This window comes from Dermacentor silvarum, chromosome 10 (assembly GCF_013339745.2).
Source record: "Dermacentor silvarum isolate Dsil-2018 chromosome 10, BIME_Dsil_1.4, whole genome shotgun sequence".
NCBI lineage: Eukaryota > Metazoa > Arthropoda > Arachnida > Ixodida > Ixodidae > Dermacentor > Dermacentor silvarum.
In genome coordinates, this window is record NC_051163.1 from 52,798,294 (window position 1) to 52,819,432 (window position 21,139).

Genomic DNA, 21,139 nt, shown 5'->3' on the forward strand with positions numbered 1-21,139 from the left:
GAAGCATTATTTCAACACTCTTTTTTTTTTGCTATTTTCGTGGTAGGAGGTTTATTACTAGAAAATAATTAAAATTTGAAGTGAAGGCCAAAGTATCATTGTTTGAATTGCGCGCCGAAACCCCAGCTCTTGTACGTAAGTGTGACGTCAAAAATTCCAAACTTTTTTTTTTTTTTTTTTTTTTTTTTACTGTACTTGGGCCGTTGTGACTCAATAAATGTTCTCGAAACTTGCCTAGTTGATCCTTTGCCGCATTTACAATGCAATGTAGTCATTTTTCTTAGATGAAAAATTAACTAGGACACCAAGGCCGGTATTTTGTAGCGATGCCTTACCGATGCTAATGCCTTTTCGCGCTTGGTCAGTGGTCAGAGCGACGGTCCGTTCACGTTATCAATGGTATCAGCCGGCGTGAGCGGTGGATGATAAGACTAGTATAGAATAAGGCATCGCTACAGAATACCGGCCCAAGGCACATGACCAAGATCGACCGGACCGAAGACCAAGTTCTTGTTGACCAGGAAGAACGTCCAAGGCGACGTTTCATGAAGTGCTTACACGGCTTGACTTCAAACATACGTTACGTATGGTGAATGGTATATATAGTTACTGCTTTTGCGCATATTTATTGCAATATATAGTGCCACTTCGCATTTGCTAGTGTAGTCTTACTATTCAGTGTCTTAAGTGTTTGGCTATTTGTTGCACTGTTTAGCACCAAGATAAAGAGAAGGTAGCGTGAAGCGAGGACCAAATAGTTTTGAAGGCACGAAATACTTTGAGTATTTAGTACTCTATCTCAGGTATTCAGTATTTAATATGTTATACTAAAGTATTCTTTTTTTTTTTACCCGCCGTGGTTGCTCAGTGGCTATGGTGTTGGGCTGCTGAGCACGAGGTCGCGGGATCGAATCCCGGCCAGGGCGGCCGCATTTCGATGGGGGCGAAATGCGAAAACACCCGTGTACTTAGATCCACGTTAAAGAACCCCAAATTTCCGGAGTCCCCCACTACGGCGTGCCTCATAATCAGATCGTGGTTTTGGCACGTAAAACCCCATAATTTAATGTTTTTAAAGTATTTTTTCGCGTGGTACTTAGACTTATCTACATTTAATATATTTTCTGAGTATCTTGTAGAAAGCCGGTAAGGAGGAAATTCAAGGCAACCTATTTATTAAACATTGGGCTTGCATGGGCCAAGAATATATTTTCGGGATACGCTGAGGGCATGCCTTGACTTTTTATCTGTGATATCGTGCACACCTTTCAAGAGGATGGAGTGGGCCTCAATCCCGATAAAATTTTGCAGTGCTAGGCCGCGCGTGCGGTGTTATCTTGCCCAAGTGTTGTCGGATTGCGGAAGCGAATAACGTGCTTTGTATTCAAGCCATCGATAAGTACGATTTTCTTTTCTGTACAGAAAGATAACGGCCCTTTTGAGGCATATTCTTTGCCATTGTTTTAATTCCTTCTGTGTTACAGATTATACTTCTGCTAATATGATGCCCTGGCTGTAACTGACAAGGCTGTAGAAAAGGGTGAGTTGAAAGTTGGATTTGAAGCCGGTCAAATATTTTCTGTCCCAAGCTCCTCGCAGAGATTGTGACCAGGGGGTCGAACCTATTTTTTTTTTCTCTCTCTCTCATTCGGGTTTTCGTTTTGGTTCACCGAGAACAGTTCAGTTCCGGTTCAACTCCGGGGTGAACGAAATAACACTTCAAATCGGTTCGAGTTCATTTGCATAACCGAAGAATATTTAAATGAAACAACACAAGTTTATTTTGTACAAAAAAAAGAAAAAGAAACTCGACGCTGCTGCTAAGCTTCACTGAAAGATCACGCCTTTTCTTTGTTCTTCAGGTCGCACGCCGTTACAAATAAATTATGCAGATCCAATTGCGCCAATGCTGGAATCAATGCGAATCGAAGCTTCATCGAGGGAGAGAGAGAAAGAGAATACATTGAGGAAACGCAGTGTGTCCTCCAGCCGGCTACTCTGCTCAGGGGGAAAGGGAAGAAAAGAAAACTAGGGGACTGAGGAGTAATAACGAGGACAGGCAGTAGGATGCGATTATTTACATGTTCGTGTTCAAAGTCAATCTAGGCCTGTGTTATAACTAAACAATCTCTCATGGCTCGTTTCATTTATATGTCCATTCGAGGGCCCAGTAACACTTTTTTTCACAGAACGGCCTGTTGTTAAGTGGGGCTAACGAAGAGATCAGTGTCTGGCTTTCACAGTCGTACTGGGGACAAGCAACAAGTATACGTGCTCCAGTGTCTCGGGTACTTTGCACGCATCATAGTCTGGCGAGTCAGCGCGTCAGAGTAGATGCAAATATTGTCGCGTTGACACAACACACAGTCTGCCAGCTGACACAATACGCTTAGCCTGAAAACTGTACTAACGGTGCTGCTACATTTAAAATCACGGGAGGGCTGCTTTGTATTTACAAATGAGGTAGCCTAGTTAAGCCACGAGTGTAGGTAATTCATGGATTAAAAGCTACAGAAAAAGTGGGCAACCTAAACCGAAAACCGTTATTTTTTCTCTTTCGGTTTCGTTCCGGAGTGAAAAAAAAAAAAAAAAAAAATCGTAACGTTCCGGTTCAATCCTAGATCGAGCAGAAATAACGGTTTTCTACCCGGTTTTTCGGTTCAGTTCCGGTTCGATACTCTGTGACGCAACAGATGGATGAAGCGGTCGCTGAAAACCGGTGTGACCGACGGAGTGGCTGATACGCAAGCTGGTAGGCGAGTCGCGCGTGGTGCGCCCGTCAGACAGACGTACAGACATGCAGATAGAGAGACAGGCGCAAAAGAAAATGAAGCAAGGAGTGACTGATTGCGCAGTGGATTACTGCGGATTAATTAACGTGTAATGATACTAATGAAAACTAGGTGTGTGGGAACACTTGCAGCCCAACCTTATCGATATGCGCCATCCCACATCGGGCGTCAGTCGAACTCGCGACCATGCACAGCGCTCGACAGCAGAAAGGAGCAGCCTAGAGTCGCTAAGAATGAACAAGTTCACCACACTCGACGTGCTGAGCGCCATAACTGTATATACTATTTCTGCAGAAGCCATTGCACACAACTTTGGCCAGGACGATCCTCTGAGAGCGCTTGAGACTGAGTTCGTTCTCGAAAACCTGCGTCGATCATTCGTCTTCGACAAAGTGCTGTGGCGCTATTCTGTAAGTCTCCACCTAGTGGAGTCTGCTGGTGAAGTGCTGATTGGCTGGGGGCGCCTGTCTCTTTCTGACGCGCGTATATACCCCAGCCCAACCAATCGGAACTTAAGCAGCAGACGAAATAATGGACATTACACTTACAGAATAGCCCCACAGCACTTTGTCGAAGACGAATGACCGACGCGGGTTTGATCGACGCAAGATCCACAGTACACGTGTGTTTATGACGCGGTGTCGAAATAATGCATAATTGAGAATGATTTCCAACCTCGGTGCTGTATATAGCGATGGCGCAAGAGTCGCGGTGGACAGCAAAAGTTTATTTTATTTTTAATTTTTTTTACGTGGCGTATATGGGCACTGCTTCGTGTATATGGTGCTTGCGTCAGCCGCGCTTCGAGAGCGCGTTGCATTGCGCAATCGCTCGCGCACTGCATGACCGCTCACGCAGAATGGGTTATTGCCGTGGAAGCGACGTGTCATAAGCGCCCGCGTTTATGCACGCTCGCAAAGTGATTTGCCTGGGAGGAACAGATTCATTTCGGGGACAGCGTGAGGTACTTAGCAAATGCCCCAATTTGCCACTCTTGCGTAAAAGAAAAAAAGATGATTTCAAGACCTCTTGCGATATATAGTATATGCACCCACATTACTGTGCCTCGATTTTCTTTTCATGCTTATTTCGCCACGTTATTATATATTCATATATTTGCAGTATCTTTCTTCTTTCGACATTGCTTTTTCTAGCGTTTTTTTTTTTTTTTTTTCTTTGTCTGGCACGACCAGGTTTTAGTGCTGGTTCTCTCTCTCTCTCTCTCTCTCTCTCTTTTTTACACGTTTACTCAAAATGTCATGCGTGTTCGTCAATCATGTATTTGACGACACAGCACGCGTATCTACCGGGGACCGTGTCAACGACATGTCCACTGCCACTGTTGACAGGAATGCGCTGTGAATCGTCGTCGGTCATTTAAAAGCGCGTGCAACGGGGATCGTGTGAAATACCTGTCCACTGCCATTGATGACATGAACGCACCGTGAAGAACCCCGTTCTGAACAATTAATCTCTCTGGCCATCGGCTCTCTCCCTCGTGTTTTTTTTTTCTTTCTTTCTTTTCCTCTCTCTCTCTCTCTCTCTCTTTTTTTTTGCATGTTCCTTCTCCACCTGAAGATATAAAGAGACTGTTGCAAGAATTTCCTGTATCCCTTGAAAAAGGTCGGTCTACCGACTGAAACTGTTGGATAAATAAACCTAAGATAACCGCTAAGTTGTGCTTTTCATCTTTCTAAATACGCTTGGCCCATTGAAAAATTCTGTTACTATATATATACATATATATAAGCGAACTGAGGTACGGAAGTGCTGTGGGTGTACCCAGGTTAACCTTTCCCTTATATGTTCTTCATTTTTTTTCCTTTGCGTATGTAATTGGTGGCCATGCGAATATTTTTGGGGAAAAGCGCATAACCCTTAGTCCCTTACTTACTGGCAACGACCCCCAACCGAAGTGACTCCAAGCTGATGCTTCCCTCGTTCTGACACTGTTATAAGGAATTCTTCATCTTCTTGTGACCTCTTACACGACTACAGTGGACTCCGGTTAGACGGAACTCGAAGAGAGAACAAAAAATGCGTTTCGTTTATCCGGAGTTCCATTTAGGCGAAGAACGCAAAATCACAAACAATCGTCTCATTAGAAGAGCGTCCGAGTATTCGAATGTTGCTGTGGTGAAGTTATAAAAATTACATCGTTGCGCTCTGCTTCTAGTTTTGTAGCTTCTTTCGCGCTAGGTTCTGCTCGTGCGTGAAGGGATTTCTAATCATCCTGCACAGGTCCTCGCGTTCAAGATATCCCTGCGGATATTGAGCTGCATCTTCTGCCCGCCTGGTCCGAAAAAGTAGCGCGCATTGTAGCTGTAATGTGGCTCTGTGATTAGAGTAATGGTTTCCGCTACGAGATTCACCGACAATATCTTCAATTAATTGTGCCCTCAAAGCAGGTATCAAGGGCATCGTCCGAAGTGTCCTATTCCGGTGGTGGTAACGAAGCAGCGGCAGCGAATTATCGAAAGATGGTTGTCAAAATCAAGTGATAGCTTCCATATATATATTGCTTAGGGGCATTTATTGGTTAGTTATATTGCATGCCCCAGTGATCGGCTCGCTTTACAAATCACGTTAACACCTTTGCGAAGACACATATCAATATCGGTAAATATCATATGAATACCTTTATTTGGGGAAGCGATGGCTCTATATGTAGGCTGGATAAGGTTGTTAGGCGTTTTGAATGGAGGTAGTCGTTCAAAAAGCATCTAAAAGTGCCGAGGCCCAGTGAGTTCAGTCCAATGAGGTTGGCTTTGACCATTTGAGGAAAGCACCTATTTTGCAGTAATTATTTTCGGTAAAAATCGCAGCATGTACATTATGCGACATTTTAAATCATGACGATGATACTTTTACTTTTAAAATACTATTTTATTAATAGTTGACAGCATAAATTGCGAAAATAAATTGGAATTAAATTAGTAATTGGGAGTTGTGAAAGTTAACTGATAGAGATATGAAGTCCGTAGTCATTAAATAAGTTAATGTAAATACAAAGAAGGAAGAGGGAAAATTTTAGCATGGATTCCTTTTTGACACGACGCATATCTCGAAACCGCGATTCTTATTAGAATTTGTGCCAAGTGGATACATCGCCTTTTAAGCTCGCAGACTACAATGTGCAAGTTGCAATATGTGACGTAAGCGGTGTAACAATGAAATAAAAAGCCAATAAGTTATTTTTGTGTGATTAAGTCGATTATGCATTTCGATTACTCGTGCGAGTAATATATCCTGCATCGAGTAAAGGTACTACAATCACGCTATATATGCGACAGGTGATGTAAAAAAAAAAAAATTCTATATGGTAAAAAAAAAAAAAAAAAAAAACGACCCCGTATATTTGCGAGCGAGAAAAGAGCTCGGCGCACGTCTAATTTGGCAGGTGCATCCATGTTTATGGAACGTATCCGTGCACTTGAAGGTTATCGGCGCTTATCACACAGTACGTTCGTTATCGGCAACACCATAAACAGCGCGAGAGGCAAGGTGCGCCAAGCAGAAATAAACGCTGCGTTTCACGGAGCGTTGCTCCTGGTCAGCTGTTCAGGGCGCTGGCCGTTGTACACGTATATAAGCATATTGCACCGTATGCTGCACGGCCTGCAAATGCACTTAGCAAATATTGCAGTGACGCAGAATTGCCGTTCATTTTTAGAAGTTGAGTGAGTCTGCGATCACGTAGCCTTTAGATAATCCCACGCCGACCTGACTCACACAAGTCTGATTCCGCTTAAGCAAGTTCCGTGTTTCCCCGCGCCAGGTCGCTTGTGACCAACCGGGAAACGAATCTTGGGGCGATGACTTTGGGTTAGCGAGCACAAATGAAACGTACAAATATCTGGAAAGAAGTTCGTTCGTCGTCCAAACAGAATGCCGGTGCGCGATCAAGGAATAGGCGCGGCAGTTCAGCTGAAAACCGTCGCGGGCGGTCATCGCCACGCTTTTTTTTTTTTTTTTTCAGCGAAAGGGCCAGCGCCGCCGCTCTGTCGGGGACGGGGCGGTCGCGTGTCGTGGTGCTTGCCGCCGAAACATGCGAAAACGTGCCCGCCGAGACTTGCAAGAAGTGTGTTGGCCGGGCAAAAGAAAAAGTGAATGCTCGCGCGCTCCACTCATTTCTGGCGTGGGCCGCTCGCCCTGCCCCGAACAATGAACTCGGCGAGCGAAGCCGCGTGCATGTGGGGAGGGAAAGAAGGGGGAGGAGAAGGAGGGAGGGGGGCTTCCCCGGAGCGGAACGAGTTAAACAAAGGACCTCAGCTAGGCAGCCACAACAGCTGTGTCTGTGTCCGCGTGCCTGGGGCGATGTATAGGAGTGATGCTCGCTCTTCTGAGTCACACGCTGCATCGGTGAAACGTCCCTGCTTGTTTACATCACCTCATCCACTCCCTCCTCGCTCGCTGTGCGCGGCTTCGCGTGGTTCCTGGAAGTAAGACAGCGCCGCGGCGAAGCAGGATAAGCGAGCAGTCGCCGGCGATCACCTGGCCAAACCTGCCCGAGCCTCTCCGCAAGCAAGACGGCCAGCAGCGGCAGAAGCTGCAAAGCAGGCCCAGCAAAGCCGGGCAAGCAGCCAACAGCAGCCGACCAGTTAGCCCGGCAAGTGGCGCCGCCTGACAGGACGCGATCGAAGCGGACGGCGTCGTCGACCCTCTCTCTCCGAGTGCGTTACTCCTGGGGGGGAGGCCATTCTCCCGGTGACCAGCTGATTGGGCGGTGGGGCTCAGCGCGCACGGCGGTTGGCCGAAGCCGCACCACGTGACGGGAGAGCGCGCGCGCCATTGGGCGTTGGCAGGGGGCGCTAGTGACGTGGCCCCCCTAGCAACAGGGGCCAGCCACAGCGGCAGCCGGGGATAATGGTGGCCCAGTGCAGCGCAGCCGAAGTGGCCGATCGTCCATGTCCGCGCTAGGCCTGGGTCTCTTGTTCGGCGGCGCGGCGGTGGTGGAGCGGGCGGCGGCGGCGTCGGCTGGCGGCCGCGACGTCGAGCGGCGGTTATGAGTTCCCGGGAGTGCCCCGCGATGCCCCTGTCGCGGACGCGGTCCCTGATCGCCAACATGAACGGCTCGGCGCCCTCGTCGGAGGCCGGCTACATCGAGAAAAACGCCGCCAACAACAACAACAACTCGTCGGCGCTCGGCGGCGGCGGCAACGGGTCCAGCCTGCTGCTGCCGCCCATCAAGAGCCAGACCATCGCGGGCTTCAAGTTCCAGTCGAGCGTGCACAAGCTCTTCGACGTGGACCAGAACGGCGACTCGCCCGACAACAAGGCGGGTGTCGGAGGCGGCGGCGGCGCGGGCAAAACACTGGTGGCCACGCCGGAGCAGGTGATGAAGATGTACATGCACAAGCTGAGCCCGTACGAGCACCACGAGATCTTCAACTACCCGCAGATCTACTTCATCGGCGCCAACGCCAAGAAGCGCCAGGGTACGCCGGGCACGCCGAACAACTGCGGCTACGACGACGACCAGGGTTCGTACCTTCACGTGCCGCACGACCACATCGCGTACCGCTTCGAGATGCTCAAGGTGATCGGCAAGGGCTCCTTCGGCCAAGTGATCAAGGCGTACGACCACAAGCAGCACCAGCACGTCGCGCTCAAGATGGTCCGCAACGAGAAGCGGTTCCACCGGCAGGCGCAGGAGGAGATCCGCATCCTGGACTTCTTGCGCCGCCAGGACCGCGACAACACGTTCAACCTGATCCACATGCTGGAGCACTTCACCTTCCGCAACCACACGTGCATCACCTTCGAGCTGCTCTCCATCAACCTGTACGAGCTGATCAAGAAGAACAAGTTCCAGGGCTTCTCCCTGCAGCTGGTGCGCAAGTTCGCCCACTCGCTGCTGCAGTGCCTGGACGCGCTGCACAGGAGCCACATTATCCACTGCGACCTGAAGCCCGAGAACGTGCTGCTCAAACAGCAGGGCCGCTCGGGCATCAAGGTCATCGACTTCGGCTCCTCGTGCTTCGAGCACCAGCGCGTGTACACCTACATCCAGTCGCGCTTCTACCGGGCGCCCGAGGTTATCCTCGGCGCCAAGTACGGCATGCCCATCGACATGTGGAGCCTAGGTTGCATCCTAGCCGAGCTACTGACGGGATACCCGCTCTTGCCGGGCGAGGACGAGGCCGATCAGTTGGCCTGCATCATGGAGCTGCTCGGCCCGCCGCCTCAGAAGCTGCTGGACCAGGCCAAGCGGGCCAAGAACTTCATCAGCTCCAAGGGCTACCCGCGCTACTGCACCGTCACCACGCTACCGGACGGCGCCGTCGTGCTAGGCGCTGGCCGGTCGCGGCGCGGAAAGCTGCGCGGACCGCCGGGTTCCAAGGACTGGTCGACCGCTCTGAAAGGTTGCGACGATCCTTTGTTCGTGGACTTCCTGAAGCGGTGCCTCGAGTGGGACCCCGCGACTCGCATGACGCCCGCGGCTGCACTGCGGCACGCCTGGCTACGCCGGCGGCTACCGCGGACGCCGCAGACCACGGCGTCGGACTCGACGACCCAGCGCTCCTCGGTTTCCTCGTCGAGGTCGGTGATCGCGTCGAAGGCGACCCGACTGGGAGACGAGCTCGCGAGTACGCTCAAACTGCCGCAGATTGGCAATCCCGTGTCGTGATGGTGATCCCGTGCGCGGAATTTTTTTTTTTTCTCTCCCCTCCCTCCGGCTACGAACCCGACCCCTCCATCGTGTTACGTCAAATTGAGAGACCCATGGCTCCACCATTGTGTGTCAAAAAAGGAAAAAGGCCCGACGCGAGACACCAGTGCAGTGTTGGATCTCCCGTGGGAGAGCTCGGCTCCAATGGGCCCCCGTGCGCTTCGAAGAACTAGTGTGCTGAGCTGTGGGGTTTTCTTTCTTTCTTTTTTTTTTTTTTTTTTTGTCCGGCGGGAGCCCATCGGTTGTGGCTGTTTCGTTTGGTGTCGTCTAGTGACTCACACCCGCGGCGGTTGGTGATAATGCCCGCAGACGAAGCGGCGTTAAGTAGTTGTACGTCACCTTCCCTCGTCCTGGTTCTATGACGACAAGCAGTCACCGAGGCGACCTTTCCCACCCTGCATCGGATTATACACTATTCTACGTGTGGCGTAAAAAAAAAAACAGCGCGCGGACGAGACAGCGGCGTACATCGTGTGTAAATCGGCAAGTTGAAGCAACATCCATCCTAATATCCTTAACACTCCGCCACCAGCAGTGCTATACCTCTTTTTCTCTCCTCTTCTGAGATCGAATGAATTTATTTGATGCACGATTTAATTCGCCCGTCGAGGCCCGCTCGTTGTGTGGGAACAACTTTTTTTTTGTCTTGTTTCCCCTGTTGTTGACCGTTAAAGCCGGCTCCGAACAGGCGCATAAATTATTAACGCATGCCTATACCAAAATCTTTTCCTATCTCATTGTGGCGGAGTTTATCTCTCTTTTTTTTTTACACGTTTTGCCTGCCTTGCAAAACACGTGGTTGTGCGTCGGCTCTTATCGCGGAGTGCGCTGAAGTCCTGTTTGTCTGTACAAAAATTTTTCGGGATTGAGTCGGGGATGAACGCATTTTTTAGGAGTTCCCCGTCGATATATATATGTGTCGACCTCGCCTGCGTTTTGACCTCATTTGACCTCTGTGTGGCTCACTGCCGTTTTATTTAAATCCTTTTTTTAGCATGTGTTTTTTTTTTTCTTTGTCCTCACTCGCACGAAATTTCCTAGGGGGTTTGAAAAACAAAGAAGGTCTGCAGATGCGGCACAATTAAGGCGTGGTTGGTTATGTCCTGATGGTAGCAAGCGCCAGGGGGGAAAAAAACCGAGAAGCGAAAGACTTCTAAAAAAGAAAAAACGCGATTGCCGCAGAAAAAGAAGAAAAAAAAAGCTAAATCGAGTCCGCAGATCTGTGATATTTTGTGTACGGATGGCGCTAACGTGCTAGCCCTACTTGCGAAAAAGCCCCACATTTTTATTTCGCTCGGCGCGTCTTTGTTCTCATCCTAATGTACAGTACGTTCGTTTCGTCCGTCGTACACCTCCCCATCTCGGGTTGGTTGGCCGCGTCGGTTGTGCGGGCACTTTTCCACTTTTTTTTTTCGTTGGTCGCGCCGCGAACCCCTCTTTCCGGTTATATTTGGGTTGGAGAGCGAGCGAGGAGGCGCTTGGCTACTTTTGTTCATTTATTCATCTTTTCCCTTCCCTATGCGGGGCGCTACTCCGTTGCCGCTTTGCAAAAGGAAGGTAGAAAGAAGAAAAAGACCTCGCGTCTTTGTCGCTGTATCGGCTGTGCTTGAAAACCTAAAGGGCGCATTGTCGCCTCGCCTTAGCGCGGTTTGCTCTGTCGATGATTCTTTCTCTCGGTCGCTGAGCAGCTGCTGTCCTTTCTTTATTGCTCGGGGCAGTGGGGGGAAAAAAGAAAAAAAAAAAAAAAATGTGAATCACCAGAGGAGCTGGCTTCTCGTTCACGGTGAACGCATCCGCCGCCATGTTGGATTCATGCTGCTGGCATCCCTAGTAGGACAACGCTGGGCCGATGCGCCTTGTCGGATCAGCGGTGCGATTTTCTGTTTCTCCCGTCGCGTTTTCTCGGGCGCCGGTCTATATTCTTCCAACCCCCCCTCCGCCCAACGACGACCTGTTGTGTGATGAGAATCACGAGTGCCGTTGTCCGATCAGCTTCTTATTTAAGCGCCATTTTGTGGTTTTCTTTCATCTTTTTTTTTTTTCTCGTTCCCTCCTCACTTTCGTGTGCGTTGTCAGCCCAAACTCTGTAAATGAGAATACTCAGTTTTCTTCTTTACTTTGTTTCTCGTAATTGTAGCGACGGCGCGGCGGCTCTCCAGCGAAAACCAAAGAATGGTGTTATCAGAGAAATAGTAGCAGCAGCAACAAATGCTCAAAACTGGACAAGAAAGTATACCGACGAAAGAGCGGGCGCATCGCATCGATTGCAAACTTCTTTGCCCTCTTTTCTTTTTTCTTTTTTTGAATTCCGTTCCCGCGAACGTTAGCGAACGCGTCGTTTCCTCGAGGCGGCGAAACGAAGGAACTACTGCCAATGTCCTGTGATAAACTGCAGACTATATTTCTCAGCGCAGTGCGCAATCCCCTCTTTAACATTTACGCGCCTTGGTGGCTGTCGCTCTGACCGCGCGATTCTGTCATTTTTTTTTTTTTCGAAGTACAACAACGTTCCAATGGTTGAACTGAATGAACGAGAGGGTGTTGATTGGGCAGTGGCTTCGGGTCGACGTCACAGAGGCTGACGATAGCCCCGGCTCTTCAATGTGCCAGTAGGGGTACTGGGTGTTCGTGACCTCTCCGGCCTTAGCGACGCCACCTCTGGCTTAGCAAAGCTTCTTGCTTTTTTTTTCTTTTTGTCTTCGACAAAACGACCTCGCCTACCACAAGTCTTTTTAGCGATTGTGTGAGCTTGAACAAAGAGCATGTGTGTCAGCATAAACGTGGTGGTTGGCATTTGGTCCATCTCTTCACCCCTAGCTGATTTTGAGGATTCAAGTTTAAATAGGTTGTAGCTGCCTGTGCAGATACTTGGCGCAGGTCTATTCGAAGTAGATTTCGACTGCTGGTGCAGGTAGCTGAGAGCGGGGTTTTGTCATGTCTTATGCAGTCGTGAGTGGTGAAATTGAAGTACACGAAACACTGATCTTTAACACTGGGTTTCCTTTTTTTTGGCCCAACGAATAGTTGACAAGTCAGTCTGAACTGATGTCGGGTTCCCCTTTTGTGCCCCAAACAATTGCGATTAGTCAAATCGAACTAGATGAAATGATAACTGTGGTTGTGAGATAGTGGTGCTCTTCAAGTCTTTTCTTTTTTATTTTACTTCAACATTTTGTGTAGATACTCTTGGTAGATACTCTTCTTGGTAGATCTGACTTAGGTGGCTGTTCCATGTTCTGATAGTTAGTTGTAGGTCATTGTATGCTTGAAGCGCTGCAAGCTGCGCTTTGTTTTTTGCACAGTGACTGCTGATTATTTAGTATCGCGGATGCTTTTTCCCAGGTGGTGTTCATGCCAAGCATTAGAAGAGATTGCAGTGTGAAACTTTTTTTTCTTTTTTCTTCAAAATAATTTCAATGTGGTACTTTGTGTTGTTCCCTGGAAAGTCGGATGCTGCAATTCATGTTTTGTTTCCTCTCTCTGTGAGAGGAAGGTATGTCACTCTCTTTACTGTCTTGTGTGCCCACTATTCTTTGCATTTTTATTTTCAGCATCACACTTTCGGGGGACATTTTGTAATGGAGTGGGAGATGAAAAGAAAGTTAGCAGTGTTTCATGTTTAAATTGTGTCAAGTTGTGTGAAGGTGATGTTTTCTAGTATAAATTTAAATGCAAATATGTGAATTGCCCTTAGTTGTCTGTTCGTGTCATTGGAGGTTCACTGAATCTACACGAAAGTAAACAAGGACTGTTCAACTTAAAAGAGAATTTGAATTGACAGAGCTTATCTTCAAGGTTGGCAGGTATCAACAAAAGAATATCCCCTATGTGTGGTTTCACCTGATTGTGGAATCTGGCCTTTCAGTTACAAAAACATCCTGCAGCCCCCAAAGTCGATGATTGAGCCTGAATTTGGCCAACGTAGCTCACATTGCTGAACGTAGTAAGGCAAAAACATGTTCTAGTTTACATTGCCTTGCACACACTTCATTTCATTGACGTTACTTCCTGGTTGTAAGGGTAAAATGCGGTGCTGTGGCATGAATCTCATTTATGTGCAAGCTACCGGGTCGGTTCCTTTCAGTGCCGCTCGAGTGAAGACCGTTCCTGAATGTGCATTCTGCGATGCAGGTGTGTGGGTGCAGGAAGCGGTCGGTGACCGATTGACTGTTGGCAGGCCTCCTGGCAGCTCTGAAACGGCTTGCGTGTGCGAGACCGTACGACAGACGATGCGCGCCCCCCTTAGCTCGGGCACGAGGTTGAAGACCTCCGGTCTGTTTTTCATTAGTCAGCTGTAGCTCTTTCAGGAACAACTCCCCGTCCCTTTTCTCCGTCGTCTCTCTGGCATTGGATCCATGCCCATTCGCGTGGTCCCTTGCTGCTTCCCGCCACATCAGACGTGCCGCCGCTCGAAGTTTAATTTGGATGGCAAAGCGGTGTTGGCCGAACCGCGGTCTCTTTCGGGCGTGCGCACTCTTCCTTCCTCTGTGCGGAAGCCACCTATGCTGCCCCACTGTCCCATATTGCTTCGCTGTCCGGAAATGCTGGCAACAGTCTCCCCTTACCCTTCCGCGGTGTTTTGCCTTTTGGTGTTGGTTGTGGGGGGACGTTCGGGTCCTGGGGATGAGGGAGGGGGGCGTTCCTTTTTATAGCTGCGCGCAGCTTTTGTTTTTAATTGAAGCCAGTTTTCGCTTGCGCTGGGACCACGTCTTTTCTTTGAGATCTGTGCGTGACCTGCTCAAGTGCTTTTGCAGGTTCAACGCTGTTGAGCAGGGTGCCGCATTACTCGCGAACAACACATGCTTGTTGTATGTTGTGACATGCCAGCGTTACGCGCATTTTGTACTGGCGTTGTACTCTCTTTCTCGTGAGCTAAGTATACTTTGTGGCTGTGTGGAATGGTTCTACTTTGCGAGGCTTTGTTGCGCTGTGCTGTCTCCTCAAGCTTGCATGCTCTGGTGAGCACTGGAAGAAACTAGTTTTGGTTAGCGTGGTAGCGTTCTGTGGACAAGTGTTATGAACCCTCTGTGAAAATAGCCAGTCGACAAACAGTGAAAGATTGTGTCGCACCTTTAAGCAATGCTTTTGAAACGAGCCCTCTTTCAATACCACATCATTCTGCAACTTTTCCTTTCCAAGCCTACCGTTTCTTCGTGTCTCTTAAGTCTAGTTGCTTGATAGGTCTCTTCACGGGTATTTTTTTCCCACGTTGTGCATGTTAAGTACTTCTCTGGTAGCCCTCAATAACAGACATTGTTAATCTGGTTTCTCTCAGTGAATGTAGGCTAATTTGTAGCAATTTCTACAGCCTACACGTAGCAGACACATAGCCTTGAATGTGCGTGGGCCTTTGTACTGCATGAATGAATTATGTAGCCACGTCTCTCATCAACAGCTTTTATAATCCACCTTCCCATCTTTGAAGAGAAAGCAATTGTTTCCATCAGCTTATGAATGAGTGAAGGGTTGATACACGCACTTTTTGTGTTAGAATGGCCAACTTATCTTTCAAATCATATGTGGTGCAAACAATTGTGCATTGTGTTGTAGTGAGTGCTAGGGGCAGGCAATACTACTTGCGAACGATTCAATGTTGGTTTATGGGGCTAACGATGGGAGATTGAGCTTTAGAACATAAAAACGCGAAATGAATCTCGCGTGAGCTCTTGAAAGTGTGCATGACCTGAACGCACTTGCGCTTTGTGTTGTGGTAGGGGCTAGAAGCAGACGGCTGTTTACAATCACTTTATTGTCGGCAACTCTGGAAACACAGATTTGCTTAGTAACAACATGCAGCCGGGGCATATGGTTGTGAAGCGCACTAAGGCAACTACATATGGGCTGTCATATACATACATATATGCCGACAGCATATGGGCTGTCAGGATGATCCCTCTACTATCGCAAAGTGAATGCAGCTGTTCCCAGCATTAAAAGCCCAACTGCAACAAAATTCTTGACCATGTAAAGTACCTAGTTTAAGAGAGCATAGTGGAGCCTCGGTGCGAAATATCGTGTTTGAAATGCAAGTGGATGCATCATAAGAAGCTAGCAAAATTAGATGCTTCTAATAACAAAACTAAAGAAGAAGAAGAAAAAAAAAAGATTGTTGCCACTATAGTTTGTCGCAAGTGATGCATGACTCGGAACCATTAGCTCCTCAACAAGACCTCAGAGATTAACCGGTGCCTGCAGCTGGTTGCCTGTGGAGCGCTTAAAGTCTCGAAGGCGGTGTGCTGGGACTTGCGTCATATCCGATAACCACCAGGTGCACGTGTCGTATGCTTAAGTGCTATTTAAAGGCTATTAATAAGAAAATTAGACAATTAGCAACCCTGCAGATTTGACAAGATAAGCTCAACGGTACATACTACTTGTTTGTAACCAATTTAGCCAGAGTGAACTCGGGATCTGGATGGCAGGCTAAGACAGCTTATTAGTGGACAAGATTGTACAGGATCGCTGAACTTACGTCTGTAATTTTCTCTGTTATCATATCTTGGTACTAACACTATCGTTGGTGTGATGTTACGTGTTTTATGGTTGCTGGAGCTGCTTGTTTATGCTCGATGGATCTGCAGATGCCCGCATGTTAGCTTTTTTGAAACGCTCGAATGGCACGGTAATTCCTTAGTTTTTCTTTTTTTTTCAGTAATGTGCAATTAACTGGCTGTCATTATGACATCACGGAAGGTATCTTTAAGATTTGCTGGTGGCATTGCCAGCTAGATTTTTAATTGCTCTGTTTTCTGTTGTTGAAGCACCTATTCTTGATAAAGGTGACATATTTGCTATTTCTGAAATTTAATGAATTCAGCTTGACTCTGTGCTTTCCTGTAATGCCACTTAATCTTTGTAAGGCTTAGTTTCATCACTTTTGATGTGGGACATTGCTTGTGAGGTAGAATTTTGGTTTTACGTAATAGCAAAGGGGAGGAAGGGGTTCAATTATCCGTTAGGCAAATATGTCTTCGTTTAATTATCAGTTGCATTACATAAGTAACCACTGCTTTGTGCAACATTAACGTCGGGTCGTGCTATACCCGAGAGCTATAGCAGACTGTGTGGCCACTCTGAAGCTTGCTTGAGAATGTCTGGTCAAGGTCAAAAAGGGCACGCAGCATCTAGTGGCACTTCAACTGCTGCCTAATGTGATTAAAGAACTTCGATCATGAGGCCTCCTTTCCAAGCACACAGACGGTTGTAGTGGCGCAAATTCAGGAGCTTTGTAGGATTCCGTTAGCACGGTGTAAGCTAAGCAGGCTAGTTAGATGAAATGTCACTTAGGCAAGCACACATGCCAACATACTTTTCGAACTCTTCCGTAGTCACCAGCCCTCACGCCACGAGATACGTGCAGTCTTCAATTCTAGCAATTTTCAAAGAGGGTCTTGTCACGTGTGTTCCTTGAGCAGAGATAAGATAGCAGCATTGCACATTTTGTCATCGCGCTTCTGATGCGCCTCATTGCGTTTCCTTTCCCTCTTTCTCTGCATGGCTGCAGATGTGCCGTCACACCACATTTGCCAAGAAACCAGTGGTATTAAACTTGGTGCAGCTTAGGTGGTCCTTGCCAGACTTGAGGGACCCTTGTTTGGCTTGCTCAAAACCCCATCTCTGCAGCGCACGGTGGGGCAGCATTTAAATAGCTCTCGTTCTGCCGAGGGGGGGGGTGTCAATGTGTGGCACCCCGGGCAGCAGCTTAGTGTTGTATAAGTTGTCGTGCCGCCAGCACGCACCGATCTCTCCGGGGCTGCCGTCTTCCAGGGGTTGGTTCTATTTAGGAAAGGGTCGCACCGTGCTGTGCGACTCTGTGGCAGCTCGGGTCGCCGGAGGATGGTTCCGCTCTTTGCCCCTGCTCTGGTGTAATCGACGACACCGTGTTTGTTTGTTTCTTAGTGTTTTCTTTTTGTAAATTCCGCATTGCCTTTCCGAAGATCCACTTCGGTTTTATTGGCAGCTGTTCCGTTTTGTCCTTCCACCTTGAGAAGAGCTACAGAGAGACTTGAGTCGCCTGTCCTGTGGTGCCCCCGTCTGTTTGCTGCTCTGAGGTGCATCCTTTGTCTCCAGAAGGTCGCAGTGTTTTTGTTGGCCGCGGACTTGCTCAGCACTTCTGTCTCCTGAGAGCTGTGTTGAAAGATTGAGCAAGGGCGCTTGTCGACGCGGCTGGCTCAGCAGCTGGGCCGCCGCATTCAGAACTGGGAAGCGGAGCAACCGGTTAGTGTCTTGCACCTGCTAACACTCAGTGTTGTGCTGTGAGCTACTTCCCTCTTTTTTTTTTGACAAAGCACTTCACTCTTGGTGGTCTTGCCAAGAGGGCGTGACAGGGTGTGGTCGGGCACTTCCTTTGTTCTTATATCTCTGGCACGGCTGAAGTCGTTGCTGCAGACGAGATTGCAGTAGCTGAACTAGACTGGAAGGCTCTTTTCACCATCCCTGCCGCATTGGGTACTTGGTCCCCATGGAGACCTTGGGATTAGTGTCTTGTCTGAAAACTTTCTTTTTTGGTTTTCTCTCTCCGTGACATGTGTTGCGCGTAATGCAAGGTCAACTCTTGCATCCTGTGCAGTTTTGGTCAACATACACGCATCTTGTGGGTGTTTGTTTACGGACACGCTTTTGCTCGTCACTTGTGTGCATTTGTGAGCTGTCGTAGTATCATGAAATGAAGGTCGCCGCAGATGATGCAGATGGTGTGGGCAATGACCATTACAGCACAGCCGAGAATTCATCTTCGCATTGCGTCGCAGTCTTACTGTTGGACTTAGAATGGCAATTGCTGCTACATGCTAACGTTTGTTGGTCGGCTTCTCTTGTGATTTGCAGGCCCAAGATTTGTGATGGAATGTCTTGTGTAAAATTTACTTGTGCAGACACTGATGTTTGACTCAGGCCAGGCTAGCAGCCCTTCGCGGCCACAAATTTTACTCAAGTGAAAATCGCTGATGGACTGGTTTATGCACAATTGTTGTGACAGACATTTTGAGAGCAAGAATGCAACAATGCAAATGCATGCATGCTAGTTAACTGTTAATTTGGTTGCTTCGTCAAGAAAAGTTAATGGCATTGCCTGGTTTGTGTCTCGCTGCTCACGATTGACCTTTAATGTTGAAAATTTTTCTTGCAGCATGGTTTAAAGTGTAGCTTGCAAGATCGAGTTAACCTAGAATGCTGCGATTGTGCCTACTGCCGACCTCACCCACACGATTGCATCATTTGTGACGACCTGACACTTGTTAGGGACCCATAAGTTGGTGCGTGGACCTTTCTGCAACACGCCACACGGCTGTATGGTCTCGTGTTGAGCTGCCGCGCCCTCCGAGTTCCATGCTCTCTGGGTGTCTGGCATTGTTGACTTTCTGTTCCTCTAATTGCTGTGTTCAAGTCTATAGATCTTGTGTATGTCAGTGTACGGGAGGAAGACACCACACAGTAATTGTGTGCTGGTGCTCTCCCCCTATCTTGTGTCTTAGACTGAAGCCATTGCACTGTGGCTTTTCACCTCGGGTGTATTGTTCTTTTTTTTTTTGTCTATCTCATGTTTGGGGCTTGGGAGGAGAGGAGACGACGATGCTCTTTTAGTCAAGTGCAGGTGTCACGTGGATTCGTGCACCTTCAGCCATTGGTGGCGTCAATGTTGTCTGCCGAACCCTGTACAGAGGACGCTTCTGTGAGTGCTTAGTGAATTGTGGAATGTTGCGGCGTGGTGGACCGTCTCTTACTCTTTTTTTTTTTTTTTTTGCGACCTAGTGGCAGTGGAAATAGCTTGTGTGCATGTAAGTGAGTGGTGTGCATTTTAGTGTGTGCGCGGTTGCTATGTGAACTTCCAGCATTGTACATATGTGGACTGGAATTAAACAATGTGTGATGAACTTTTATACACTTAGGCTTTCTTCTAGTCTTTATTTGGCTGTGTTACGGTGGTACAGATGACTTTGCAGCTTGGAGGCAGTCATCTGTGTTACACCTGCCGGTTGATTGTTCACGTCTCGCTAGAACTTGGTGATGGAGGCAGCTGATTGCCTTGCCCAAGCTAGAGCTCCTTTGCGATTGAAAACAAGAGCTCCAGTGCTGAAGGAGCCTAATCATCAATGACATGGGGTCATTTATTGGGAGTTACACCCGTATCTCGGCATATCATCTGTGCTTACCTAAACCAAGCGCAGCTTCGTGATAAGGCAAGTTGCCAGCATGTAGATTACTTATCAGGCTCTCATTCCAGTAACTTGTGAAGGACATTTTGTGTAGCGTGGCCACACACATGCCAGTTCTGACAGAGTGAAAGCTAAAGTTTCCTCCAGGCAAATTTTGTGCCATGGAGGACTTTGTTTTCAAGAAAAACTTACGAATTTCGACGACATTGTTTTCATCTATGGATGGCCAGAACTTGGGTGTTCTACATTTGACCTTTTATTGAGTGCAACCAGTGTACCAGAGTCTACAGTGTTGTACAGATGACAAAAAATGAGGTGCTAATTAAGTGAGCATTGTATTGAGCTGCGTTATGGCAGATAGTGTTGGGCATGGAAACTATGGTGCATTAATGCATCAGGTTCCCTTAGTTCAGTTTCTATAATACACCTTTTGCTATAACAACTGAGTGATTCCTTTTCCCATTTAAGTTGGGATGCCAAGAATGTATGCATTGCTGGATCACTGAGGTTTAATGGTCAAGTGAGCTATAACTAACAGGTTTTAATGGAACAAGTGCGTCTCGTCCATCATTTGCAGCATTAAAGGCTAAAGTGGAAGGAATGGTTTATTTTATTAGGTATGGATCAGCAATTGCTTACTATGGTTGCCTTACCCTATGTGAGGGCATTCAATGCATCTGCTGCACAGTGTAAGATAACCTTGATCTGCTGTGCAGTCACCGGTGCCCAGATATATGTGTGATGGCATCATCACCATTGAACATTGTGCCAAGAAGTGAATTCCAGTTGATGTGCTGCAATAATGGTACTTTACACTTGTAAGCATATTTAGAGCTCTTGGGTTTTCTCATAATGGATGTTAATGTGTGCGGCTTCTTACCATATCGTCTAACATGTAGCTGTGGTCAACATGTGAATCGTAAAAATAGCCATGCTGGCTGATTTTGGCTTTGCAACACTGTGTTCACTAAGAACAGTGATGTGAAGCAACAAAGAAAGTTTGTATTAGCAGCTGCTTATTTCCAGAATGGCAGAATACATAAACTGAAACTACCGTGGTCTACCGCCAAATGTAGTGTATACTAATGTCCAGTAACTTGTGACCTATCACTGACCCTCCAATCTATACGATTTTGCCTCGTAATGTGAGATGCAAGGACAAGTTAGGGTACAGCCTTTTCATTAGCATCTCCCCATGATTCAAATTTTGCCGCGTCTATTGGAAGTAAATTTGCACATTTACTAATTGTGGCATCATTTGCGGTGGCCAGATGAAGTGATTGACCCTGGAAGTCGATATCCAAATACGTCCGCATTCATCTACTTGTTCCCAAAAGATGACTTATGCTGGCCACCTAATTTTGCCATGCTGCTTCCTTTGATTGGCCCTAAGGAAAACTTGTGTGCTCGCTTTCGCCCCCTGGGGCGAACATGAAAAACATTCGCCTGTCATTAAACATCCAGAATCAGCATACAGACTGTTTGTAAGCAAAGTGGGTGTTCCGACCCACAGTACAAAG

At 47.7% G+C, this 21,139-nt stretch overlaps 1 protein-coding gene across 1 annotated transcript; it reads left to right on the forward strand.

Annotated features, from left to right (window-relative positions):
- Positions 1–7,068: 7,068 nt before the first annotated feature.
- Positions 7,069–19,343, forward strand: LOC119431299 (dual specificity tyrosine-phosphorylation-regulated kinase 2). Its single transcript, XM_037698772.2, has one exon. The coding sequence runs from the start codon at positions 7,798–7,800 to the stop codon at positions 9,421–9,423; it is 1,626 nt and encodes a 541-aa protein (XP_037554700.1). The 5' UTR covers positions 7,069–7,797; the 3' UTR covers positions 9,424–19,343.
- Positions 19,344–21,139: the final 1,796 nt, after the last annotated feature.

Coding starts and splice junctions, on each gene's coding strand:
- LOC119431299 (XM_037698772.2), top strand. CDS start 7,798: ATGAGTTCCCGGGAGTGCCCCGCGATGCCCCTGTCGCGGACGCGGTCC.